Genomic DNA, 12,679 nt, shown 5'->3' on the forward strand with positions numbered 1-12,679 from the left:
CTTCCAAGTAGAAGAGGAACAGGTCCAGCAGCACAGAGAACTGAAAATTCAAAGCTCTCCTCCCATTCTTCCCAACATGCTAATTTAGCAGCTCATGGGAAGTAAAGCCCACTGGCTCATAGGAGGTGAAGTTATCCCTGTGATGACAATTGCCCCACTTGGAAGAGAAGTGGAAGGGAGGCTAGCAGGAGTGCAGGTATCCTCCTCCAAGATGTGACTATAGTCAAGTCCAAGGAGGATTTAGGAGCTTCTTAAGTCTGACTCTCCTTTGGAAGTGACCTTTAATGAGTCCCATGGTCCATTTCTAGACCTGAGCCTGGAAAAGTCCACTGGCATCTCTGTTGCCTACTATGACTGTGAGCAGCTCTCATGGGTCTCAGGCAGAGGTCATGTTTTCATTTTCCTCCAATTTGCTGCTTATGGATAACAACTGAAAAAGAGAACACAATGACTAAAAATGTTAAAAAGCCATCCAGATATTATTTGTTTTGTGTTTCTTGATCACTGATAATTTGCTTTTATTAGTCTAATTAGATCTCTTTCAATTTACATTAAAAAAATTTCAATACATAAAAAAATTAAGACAGTCTTTGGATTCATCTATTTAGTAAATAAAAGCCTGGGAGCTAATTAGTTCTCTTTTTAAAACATATTTGTTACTGTTTTATGTTGAGTAACCATTTATTGATATTTTGTATCTGCTGTCCAACGCTGCTGTTGTTTATGATACTTGCTGAAATGATAATGAAGTCTGGAATACAATGTTAAAGCCAAAACAGCTACCTTGTATTTATTTTGTAAGCAATGCAATTTATTGGTCAATACTTTTTTCCCCTTTTTCTTTGTAATTAGAACAATTTTATATTATTGTAACATTTGAAAATCACAAAAGTTTTGTTATAACTACAAAAATGTTCCTACCAATTCATGGTTCATTTTCTAAATCATGGGATATCTTCTCAGACACTACAACACACATCATCATCATCTTCATCTTCATCATCTCACCCTTCCTTCCAGAAGGAGCCCAGGGCAGCAAACAAGAGAAAAACCACTAAGAACATCTAAAAACATCTTAAAAATAAAATATCTTAAACACACAGAGAGAAAGAGTATGTGGAAGAGAGGAAGCTGCCTTGCACCAAGTCAGACAACACAATACAGAGAGGGAGGAAGCTTCCTTACACCAATTCCAACTTTTAGTCTATCTAACTCAGTATTGTTCACATTACGGCATCAGCTTTTTAAGGATTCAGACAAGAGCCTTTTCCAGCCCTTCCTGAAGATGTCAGAATCTGAACACAATGCTGATCTTTTGAATGTTTAGAAGACACAAACTGGACAAACTATCTTGCTATCTTTGCTGCTCTCTCAGAAGCTATTTGACTGACTGCTGCTCTTGCACTTACTCAAAGAGGAGCAAAAGAAGATTCAGTCTCCAGTTGAGTGTCACTTATGTTCCAGATTGGTAAATGCCTCTAAGCAACTGAGAGATGGGATTATCCACAGCTGGACTGTAAGATATTTGGAACAGAAGATAGGAAATACTAATTAGATAAAACAGAGAGCTTTGTATTATAGAGCAGGCAGTGACAGGGGGAGAAATCAAACCTTTTCAACATGTTAATGCCATTCTGATTTCAAGTAACCAGTTTCTGCCCCTACCATTGCACTTTATTCTAGTAAGCACTTACATAATGACTATGTTGCAGCCAACTTGTAATTATGCCAACTTGTCTGCATAAGAGCATGTCTGTAATGCTTACATCAGAAAAGAAAGGAACATTCCATTGGTGAAAGCTGTAGTCCTATAGATTTTGCTGGACTGAACTACATCTCCCATCATCCCTGACCACAGATATGGAAGCCACCCCTATTATGCAGTATTAACTCATGTCATCAGAGTACCATGAGACACGGTGACTCAACCTGTGTGTCTACAATAATCCCCAAAATACAGTCCCAAGGTTAATGGGAGAAAAGACAAGATACCTTTCACTATATGGACTAAGGCAAGCTGTTTCAACTTGCACAAAGTTTGTTTTTTTTTTTTTTTTTTTTTCAATAATTTTTATTCAGATTTTCATAAAACATACAAGACAAAATCATAAAACATTCAAAGACAAAAAAACAAAATCAAAAATAGTTAAACAAAAAGAAAAAAAGAAAAAAAAAACAAAAATAAAAAATAAAGAGTAAAATATTGACTTCCCATTTGTCAAAGATCAAATCAGTTATAAGTCTATAATATATAACAATCCTGTCTCTTAAGTCATATTATAAAATCACTTTCCTCCAGTAGTTATCTTACTTAATCATCAAATCTCATAAACATTACTTTATTCTTTCCACAAAAAGTCAAAGAGAGGTTTCAATTCTTTAAGAAATATATCTATCAATTTTTTTTTCCAGATAAGCATATCGATTAATCCATCTCATTACTAATTATGATAATCTTATTGTCATAACCATAGTCAAAATAAACATTTCAATTAATCCATCACATCAGAATCTGTTAGGTTCAGTAATTTCAGTAGCCATTGTTCTATTATCTCTATTAGTTCCATTTTCCATCTTCCATCTTCAGTAGTCTTGTTAAGTCCAGTAATTTCAATATCCAATCTTCCATTATCAGTATTCCATAATAATCTTGCTGTCAAAGCCATAGTCATATAGTAAGAGTCTGATGGGAATTACCTCTATCCCAAATATTTTCTTGCCATCCATTCTGAATAGGTTGCTGAAATACTGCTGCAAAATCATATCTCTGTTCTCCCTCCCAAAATACACTGGGTCATCTCTTAAAAGTTTTTCCATTGTCACATGGCTGCAGTTAATTCCATAGATTTTCTCTATATTGGGCTCCATCACATCATTCCAGTCCAGAAGATTATCCATGCCATTGATAACTTTATCTCTAGAATCTTCATTCATTTCTTCAGAGATAGCATTGAGTTCCAAACAATAGATTTTATTTCTAAAGTCCATAGACTCCAAATCTTGTTCCTGTTCCACGTTGGTTCCAATCTCCGGGATCTCCTCTCTCACAGGGACCCCTATTCCAGTCTCCAGGGTCACCTCTCTCACAGGGACCCCTGTTCCAATCTCCGGGGTCTCCTCTCTCACAGGGACCCCTTCCAGGGTCACCTCTCTCACAGGGACCCTTATATCTTTAATCTCCTGCTTCATTTTACTCAATTCAATTTTCATTATCTCAATCTCATCCATTATTTTCTGAAACATAGTTATTTCCAGATTTTCAGCCACTTTCTTAATTGCCATTTTAAAAGAAAAATATAGGAAAACCACTTCTTATTTCAGCAACAATTGGGTTAATACTCCAAACTTGGTGACATCACAGTATAAACAGAGCAGACAGCCTTATCTCTCCAATAGTTAAGTAAACAAAATGCAGTTCCCAGGATCGAAACAATTAATGGCAATCGTCAAGAAACAGATTCGTCAAAATAAAATAGACCAAAAAGAGAGTAGTCTCAAAACAGTATAATATTTTTCAAAATAAAAATCTGGAATAGAAATCCCTCTTCTGTGTATATCTTTAGAATGCAAATCCAGGACAGCTTTTTGCAACAAAAACAGAGATAAGCTATTAATTAGTGCGTAGCAGAGAGAAGTTATGGCTCCCCAGTGAGATGTCAAAAACTGATCAATCTGGCAAATCTCTTTTAAACAGCAACAATTTAAGTCAAGTAAAAGAAAAATATAGAAAGAAGGGTGCTTGCCTGTTAGTGCGTTCTCTCTTAGAAGATAAGGTGAACGTTCGCTTTATCAGATAGAGCTTGCTGTTAAAAATCCGTCCCACCTTCGTCGGCTGGACCTCGTCCCATAAATTAATGAGATCTGGTCGTCCCAACAAAAATAGGCTTTGAGGTTAATCTCTTCGTTTCTCCCTACCCGGGAGAAGTTTAATCAGTCAAAAAAAAAAAGAAAAAACTGACTGATATATCTGAATAAGCTTCTTTTGAGGCAGGAGCCCGTCTCAAAAGCAGGCACAGGCTAAGTCACCCTTCCCGGAAGTCAACTTGCACAAAGTTTGTGATGAGGCTATACAACTATTTATTGGACATCCATTCTGATTTGTTTGCACGGAGGTTATACAACATTGTCCAGTGAATTATTCCAATCACTGTACAAAATCCACATTTTCAGAAGTGGGCATGCTGAAGTGTGTGTGCTGCACAAGAGCTTTAATTACACAATCTGAATTTGCTGGTATATGCCTGAATCCCACCTTCAAAACAGCAAGAGTCCAGAAACACCCTAGGAATAATTTCCTTACCTTCCAGGTAACTAAGAGAGAGCCCTGATGAAACAAATAGCATGAAACTATCTGGCTGCTTCTTAGACTCCAGTCCTTAAAAAGCTGGGGAAGGACAGAGCAATAGATGCCTCCTTAAAAACATGTGCCACGTCTGTGCCTCTTCTTGTCCTGGTCTTTATTGACAGAAGATTCAGAATACACCCACATGAGTACTTCATGAAATGGCATCAACAGGGTTTCACTTTAGTTGCACTGTCACAAGCTAAACAAGTGTGTGCATTTGGCAGCAGAATTCTGCACAGGTCCACTTTTAGCATTTGACTAGAGAGACTGGCAACAGAATGTTATAGTTTCCCCACCCCAGGCATTAAGCAGAGGGCTCCTGTTCAGACCTCCAGTCAGCCTGGATTATTTAAGCCTTTGGGGGGGGGAGAGGGAGGGAGGGAGGGGGGGGGAGAGAGAGAGAGAGAGAGAGAGAGAGAGAGAGAGAGAGAGAGAGAGAGAGAGATTTCCCTTGATCCCCAGAGCTGACCCTTGGGTTAACAAAAGGGTTCCTACCCCTGTTATAAGCTCAATGAGGTATTGAAATTCCAACAAGAACTTGCTGATTGACAAACAGAATATAAAGTGCAGCCTCAGTGCTGTTTGAGGATCAGTCAGACAGTCTTTGGGAGTCTATGAAGAAATTCAGTAAAGAGCTATAAGACTTTTAGAGGCTAGGCACAACTATCAGGGAGTCTGAAAGTGGAAGCAGCAGCAGCAGCTGCCAGTGAAAGCATCTAGAGTCTAGAGAAGGACTAGGAACTAAAGAATCCTGTTGGTGGCTGGCTGCTGCTGAAGAGACAAGAGACAATGCCTTAAACATTACAGCACTGAAGGCAGAAGCTTAAGACATTCTGCAAAGAGAGGAAAACTCCAAAAGCTGTCCTTTGGAAAGAGCCGAGGCCCCTGTGTCAACAGTTTAGCAGAAGTCCTCTCTCTAGTCAGGGACTCTCTTTTTCTTCAGGTTAAAACTTAATAAATCCTGCAAGGTGACTGTGGGAAAGGGAACCCAATAAAACATAAGACTTCAGGTGAAATCCTCTTTAGCCAGCCGGTAATATGACTAGGGGTTGGGGGTGAAGTTAAAGAGGGTAACTGGCTAATGCTGTTGGTATAGGGATAGGACAGCAGATAAAGAGTGGTGAGCATCCAATCGATATGTAGAAAAAGGGGGTCAAAGACCAGAATGCTAAAGTATTTTATAGAAAACTGGTTTTATTGCGAGATTTTTTTCAAAAAAGCCCAAACTGGTTTTATTGCAGAATATTTTTCAAAGAAGCCCAACGCATTTCAGCCTGTAGTCACAGGCCTTCATCAGGGGCTGAAATGCATTGGGCTTCTTTGAAAAATATTCTGCAATAAAACCAGTTTGGGCTTTTTTGAAAAAAATCTTGCAATAAAACCAGTTTTCTATAAAATACTTTAGCATTCTGGTCTTTGACCCCCTTTTTCTAGGTATAGGGATAGGAACTAGAACAAATGTATAGAAACCTCTTTGAAGCAACAGCATTCAAGTAAATGTAGCATCATTAAGGTAACACCTTTAAAGTGACAGTAATATTTAGCCTGATAACTGCTTATAGGTATTGTAATATAATCAACCTGCAAATAAATATTTTATATATTATTTAAGTTTTAATCATTGTAACATATTTGTTTTGACTTTTAAAACCGAGTCTCCTGGTTTATCTGTCCGATGCTACTGCTTGCAAGAAAAGGTGCAGAAAGATACTGTTTGTTTGAGTCTTGATGGTGGCTTAAGGAAGATACAAAAGGAAAATGGAAGCAGATACTTTTAATATATGACATATGTGGCAGAGATCTTGAAAATAATAATATGGTAGCAGTGGCCCCCTCCAGGATGCACACCTTAACATAGTGAAGGGGTCTGAGGGTGCCAAAGATGCTGAGAGCAATGCTGTCAGGAGTCTAGACTAAGAGGCTAGACTCCTAGCAGGGTCACCCAAGGTGGAATGGTCAAAGCTGAGACACCAGACTAGGATGCATCCAGACTCAGAGGAAGGCAATGGTAAACCACCTCTGAATACCTCTTACCATGAAAACCCTATGAATAGACTATCCAAAATACAACATGAGATAGCGCTGGAAGATGAGAACCCCAGGTCAGATGGCACTCAATGAGCTACTGGGGAAGAACAAAGGACAAGTACAAGTAGCGCTGTGACTAATGACACCACTGGGTCAAAGCTGAATGGAAGCCCAGAGGATGATGTGCACAGATGCGAAAGGAGAGTCTGGAGTTGTGCAACATACACAATAGGAACATGGAATGTGAGAAGCATGAACCAGGGAATGTTAGAAATTGTCAAGCAAGAAATGGAACATATCAATATTACAATACTGGGCAGGAGTGAATTAAAATGGACAGGAATGGGACACTTTCAATCAGGCAACTACAAAACGTTTTATGCAGGAAATGAGAAATTAAGAAGAAATGGGGTTGCTCTAACAGACAGCAGTGATATAACAAAAGCAATCAGAAGCTATAACGCAAGGTCTGAGCGAGTGATATCAATGAGACTGAACGGGAAACCTATCAACATAACTACCATCAAGTCTATGCTCCAACAACCATCATAGAAGAAGAGGAAATGGAGATATTTTACACAGAAATACAGGAAGAAATTGATCACACACCAAAACAGGATGCTCAAGATCTGAACAGGGCAGTTGAAAACAGATGCTATTGAAGGTCGCTGATTCATAGGGTCGCCATAAGTTGTAATTGACTTGAAGGCACACAACACACACACAGCAGTGGAAACTGGTGGCTCCACTGTTTGCTGGTGGAAATAGTAACCGTCCCGTTCCCCCCAGCAATACTGGTGAGCATTGGTAGGATAGTTAACCTTAGGTGGCCCAGTATTTCACATATTTGGTGGCAGCTGGTGGAGTAAGAAAACACCAGGGCCACACTTAGTAATGATATTTCTTAATAAATAAATATGTGCATATTTTGCTTCTCTGATAGCCCGTTATATAAAAATCTGATTCCAAATCTTCAGTTTGAGATAAATCAGTCTATGATGCCAATAAATCAATTTGTGCTTCAACCCTCAAAATAAGTACAGCCACATACGTTGCCTAGCTAGGAGATCTGGAAAATAGATACTGAAAATGTCACAGTGCAAAACAGCATTTTTCTTCTTCTGATAGAGAGTGGGTGGAAAAATGGGGGAGGCAACAGATGACAACTTCATCCCATCTGTCCAAAGGCTGCTAGATCTGAAGTGACAGCAACAGGAATCCCAAAACTCACCAGCTCCCAGAAACCATCAAAATCAGACAGCCTCTTACCTTCAAAGCTCCCAGCAAACAGGTAAATCCAGGTTATAGCGGGAACAAAAAGCAGAGTCAGAGAGGCAGCCAGGAATTTCCGTCGCCCTCTGCAGATTCCCAGCATTCTCTCAGAAGTGGAGAGTCCTAATCTGGTTCTGTTGCTATGTCGGAAGCATGAAGTCCACAGTCTCCCACATATTCCCTGAAAGAAAGGGAAGTAAAGGATACACGATCAGCACATATTAACAGCCTGCCATTCCGAGGAACCAAGTCACAACTCATCCACAACTCCTGCAGAACAAGGATAAAAATAAGTCATGCACACTGCAAAACAAAAACAAAAACAACCACAGTTGCAATTTCAGCATTTGGTAAAATGTCAAAAACAATAAATGTGCACCTTAGAAGCATCATGAAAGAGCATAAATCAATAGAGTATCTTATCATATCAACTACAAAGATGACATACATTTTATATCTAAAAAGCAACAATTTGATGCTGCCCTTTGAAAAGAAAATGCTCCATTCTCCTTGATGTCTCTGCACAGGTGGTATTCCTGGGTAGATAAAACAGGGCCACCTGTTCTGCTGCCTCCGCTTCCAAAGAGCAGCAGGTATACCAGCACTGCACTGAAAATGGAAGAGTCAGATGCAGTAGCAATCAGTAGTGGAACAATATCCTCTAACAGCCACTTCATACACAATGTTCTTTAGGTATATACTTAACATGTTTCAAGTATACACTGAAAATGTGTGAATGTAGGAAGTAAGAATTTATAAACACACCAGCCATCCAGGTTCATGTGTCACCTAACAGACAGCAGCTTCTTGTTAAGTGTGTGTTTAGTTATAATCTCAGGTATATTACTGTGAAGTGCAAAGTCAAGGAGTAAAAAGGCCTTAAGACTCGGTACATTTGATCATTTTGACCTGTTCCTCAATACTGCTGTGGCACTTGGTCTCATTCAGTATCTGTAGCTTGATAACTGAATATATTTGGGACAGTGTGTGTGTGTCTTGCAGACAATTCTGTAGTTTGCTACAATTAAATGGAGAGGTGAAATCAACATAACAGGCCTACATGTTTGTGGTGCCTAAAACTAATTTAATCCAAGTTGCAGAACTTGTCCCCCCCCCTTTTTTGATAATTCTAATTTTATATTATACAGCATTAGTGTTGACCCCCCCCCCTGGCTTTTAGTAATGTTTTGAAATATTTTTCTGAGATTCTTCTGGAGTTTTATATGGTCTTCAATTGTACTTTATTATATGTTTGACATGTGGTTTATAAACAGCTTTGGGAAGTTTTTTTTCTTGAGAAGTGGTATCTAAATTAAGCAAACAAAACAAAAAAGATTCTGGTCCAATCAATTTCATTTCTAATGTAAACGTTTTTTATAAAGTTTATTATTTTTATAATTATTTTTAAACGATTCTGAATCTACAGCGATATCCACACTGAAGAGTTTTGTATCACCAGCAAACTTGGCTACCTCACTACTCATTCCTATTTCTAGATTGTAAATGATGTTAATACAAGTCCCAATACCAAACCATGTTCCACTTTCTACATCCCTCCATTGGGAGAATTGTCCATGCTACTCTCTGCTTCCTGTGTCTTAACCAGTCGCTGATCCACAAGAGGACCTCTCTTCTTATCCCATGACTGCTAAGCTTACTCAGGAACCTTTGGTGAGGTACTTTGTCAAAAACACATTGTCAGCTGGATCACCTCTGTCTAGATGTCTGATGACACTCTCAGTAACACTAAAATGTTAGTAAGACAGGATCTACCTTTGCAGAAGCCATGCTGTCTCTGCTTCAGCAAGGCTTTCCTTCTATATATTTGGTAATTCTGTCTTTAACAATACTTTCCACCAGTTTTCCTGGAACAGACATTAAGCTAACCAGCCTATAGTTTCCTTTCCCCCCTCTTTAAAACTGGAGTTACACTGGCCACTTTCTAGTCCTCAGGTAACAGAGACTGATCTTGATGGCAGGTTGCATACGTTTGTTAGCAATTTCACATTTGAGTTTTTAAAGGACTCTTAGGTGGGTGCCATCTGGACCCAGCAATTTGTAAGTTTTTATTTTGTTAATGAGACCTAGGACTTTGTCTCTTGTCACCATTATTTGCCTCAGCTACTCACCCTTTCTGTAAAAGTTAGTTCAAACACAGGAATCTGCCCTACATCTTCCACTGTGAAGACAGGGGCAAAGAATTCATTCAGCTCCTCTGCATTTTTATCCTCCTTTAGCACACCTTAGGCTCCCTTGTCATCCAAAGTCCAACCACTTTCCTACCCGTTCTCCTGCTACTAATGTATTAGAAGATTTTTTTCTTGTTGCTCATGTTTTTATCAATGAACTCCTCAAATTCTTTTTAGCATCCCTTATTGTCTGCTTGCATTTCTTTTGCCAAAGTTTGTTCTCCTTTTTCATACAATCATAGAATAGTAGAGTTGGAAGGGGCCTATAAGGCCATCAAGTCCAACCCCCTGCTCAATGCAGGAATTCAAATCAAAGCATTCCCAACAGATGACTGTCCAGCTAGCTGCCTCTTGTTAGAGTGTTAGAGAGCCCACTACCTCTCATTTTGTTCTCATTTGGACATATCTTCCACTTCCTAATGAACATTTTCTTGCCTGTAACAGCTTCTTCGACTCTGCTCACTAACCTTGCAGGTTCTTGATCTATAGCATACATTCTAGCTGAGCTTCTTATACTGTATTTTTAAACAACTCCCAAACATTTGGGAGAGATTTGATCCTCTTGACTTTCCCTTTCAACTTCCTTTTTACCATTCTCCCCATTTGGGGGAAATTTCCTCTTTTCAAGTAAAATGTGACCATGGTGGATTTTTGTTTGTTTAGCAATTGTTTACATATTTGATAGTATTATGGACTCTGTTTGCAATTGCTTCAAGCCTTGCTCTGATGAATCACTAGCCTAAACTGAACAGAGCTGTCCAGGGTGCTCACTCAATCTGGAACTCTTGTCTTGCTGAAAGTAGATTTTTCCCTAGATCATTTCACCTTGCTTTGTTGGAACTGTTGTTGCCTTTATCCTCTTGCTTGGGCATACTTCTTGAACCCCATACTGTTGAGGCCACTGACAAACTGCACTCTCAAGAGGGTTAGACAAATTGCACAAGCTCCACTCAGACTGTATAGCATTCGTAGCCAGTCATGGAGTGTGTAGCCAGCTTATCAACAGAAAAAACTTTACTATTTATTAATCTATCAGAGACTTGAATCCACAGGTAATAGAATCAGCATGGGAGATTTCACCAGTGGCAAGAGGGCTAGTATCACACTATTAATTACACTTGCAAAATCAATCCATTCTATTTCTACTACCTATGTGGAAAAGCTTCCTTGTACTGTATTCTCAAGAATCCTGAAAGCAGGCCACCACACTAAAGCAAGGACATTATGAATTTAGAGAGTGATGAGGCTGGGCACAGTCCCCTCTCAATCCAATCTGGGCCCCAATTCACCACTTTGGGTTGGCTCCAATCCAGAGCTTTCCTGACCCAGATACAGGGCCCAAATAAATTCTGGGGCTAGCCCCAATGTTTAGTTTAGGGTTTAAAACCTTAATTAAATATGCAGTCAGAATAGGGTGGGAGGAAAAGGAGCAGCGGCTGATGCAGTAGCACAGGTTGCTTACCTGACTTCCCAACACCACGCATCACACCCAGCTACTGTGAGGGAGAGGGCAGTAGCGGCTGGTGGAGAACATGCACAGAGCAGCATTGCTTACCGTGCTTCCTGAGACATAATGAGGCAAGACAGCGGGGATCTTGGTTCCATGCAGGCACCATGACAAAGACAATATGACATTGCTGCCATAGTGTTGACATTGTGCAAAACTCCCTGCTGCTGCATCTCTTTCTCAACCGGCAGCAACACATAGTGTTGGGAAACCAGGTAAGCAATGCCGCCCCACATGAGCGCTCCTTCTCTGCCTCTCATCCCCACTGCCCTCCTTTACTCATAGAGGCTCCCTACACAAAGTAGAACCCTGGCTTCCTTTCTCATCAGCCATCCAAGTGGAGCTTACTGGATGCAACTCCAGACTGCTTTTGCAGGAAATTTGTGGGTTTGAGACTATTAAAGGAGTCTTTTGCAAGTGTGACTAGCGTGGAAAGGCGTATGGCATTTTTTCTCTTTTTGAATCTGAGAAGTGTTCTTGTTTTGTTTGCAGTCCTGTAGAAGGGGAGAGCTTCATTTGCTTATCTGGAAAAAAACAACCCCACAGATAACTTAGCTGTTCTTAGATGTGTTCCATGCTAGCACTGTGCATCACTGTGCTGTATAATCAGTCCATCTCACTTAAAAAGAAATTGCAAGCATTTGTTTCGCTATCATTCTGTGAATACAAATATTTGACTTTCAGTTTGGAGAAAAAGAAATCACAGAAACAAAATGTTTCAAAAATAACTTAATGCTGGCCTAGCTGTTCTTGCTAAACCTGATGTTTCTAATGCAGTTAATGTATCAATAGCAACAAAATTGACACCAGGCTTTTGAAATTCTAGTGACAATTCTATAGGCAAAACTTACAAATAGTATGACATGTGAGGATAAAGCATCACTGTGCTCTACTGAAAAGTATTTCATTTGAATATGGGAAATCCAGGTGCAAACCCTAGCTCAGCCAAGAAAATATACCTTAGCAACGTCACTTTCTCTTAGCCTTATTCCCACATCTGTCAAAACAGGAGCACCAGTCACTATTTTCCAAAGGGAATACTGAAGATGAGTGAGAAAACTATTATGTAGCACTTTGTACTTTAAATGTGCTATAGACGTTATTGGTTAATAATCCCAACATTAGAGAACACAATGGTTAATCCTCACAGCTTTTCCAGCTGGCAATTCAGGCAGAGTTACTAATGTCACTACAAGAGCTATCTGTTACACCAAACATTCCAGAATCTGAGATTGCTTTTATCATCAATCAACTTAAAGACCTTCAGGTTATCCTGTTTACTTCATGGTCCTAGATGGCTGGCATACATCACATAGCACAATAGTGAAAAACAAGAAA

At 39.5% G+C, this 12,679-nt stretch overlaps 1 protein-coding gene across 6 annotated transcripts in view; it reads right to left on the reverse strand.

Moving 5' to 3' along the window:
- Positions 1–12,679, reverse strand: part of LARGE1 (LARGE xylosyl- and glucuronyltransferase 1) — a 583,138-nt gene that overhangs the window by 413,572 nt on the left and 156,887 nt on the right. For all 6 annotated transcript variants that reach the window (XM_061638979.1, XM_061638974.1, XM_061638975.1 and 3 more), the window contains one exon: positions 7,643–7,826. In XM_061638979.1, the coding sequence (XP_061494963.1) occupies positions 7,643–7,748 (106 nt within the window). In that variant the 5' untranslated portion in view covers positions 7,749–7,826. The remainder of the gene's footprint in view (positions 1–7,642; positions 7,827–12,679) is intronic.

Source organism: Rhineura floridana, chromosome 8 (assembly GCF_030035675.1).
Source record: "Rhineura floridana isolate rRhiFlo1 chromosome 8, rRhiFlo1.hap2, whole genome shotgun sequence".
Taxonomy (NCBI): Eukaryota; Metazoa; Chordata; class Lepidosauria; order Squamata; family Rhineuridae; genus Rhineura; species Rhineura floridana.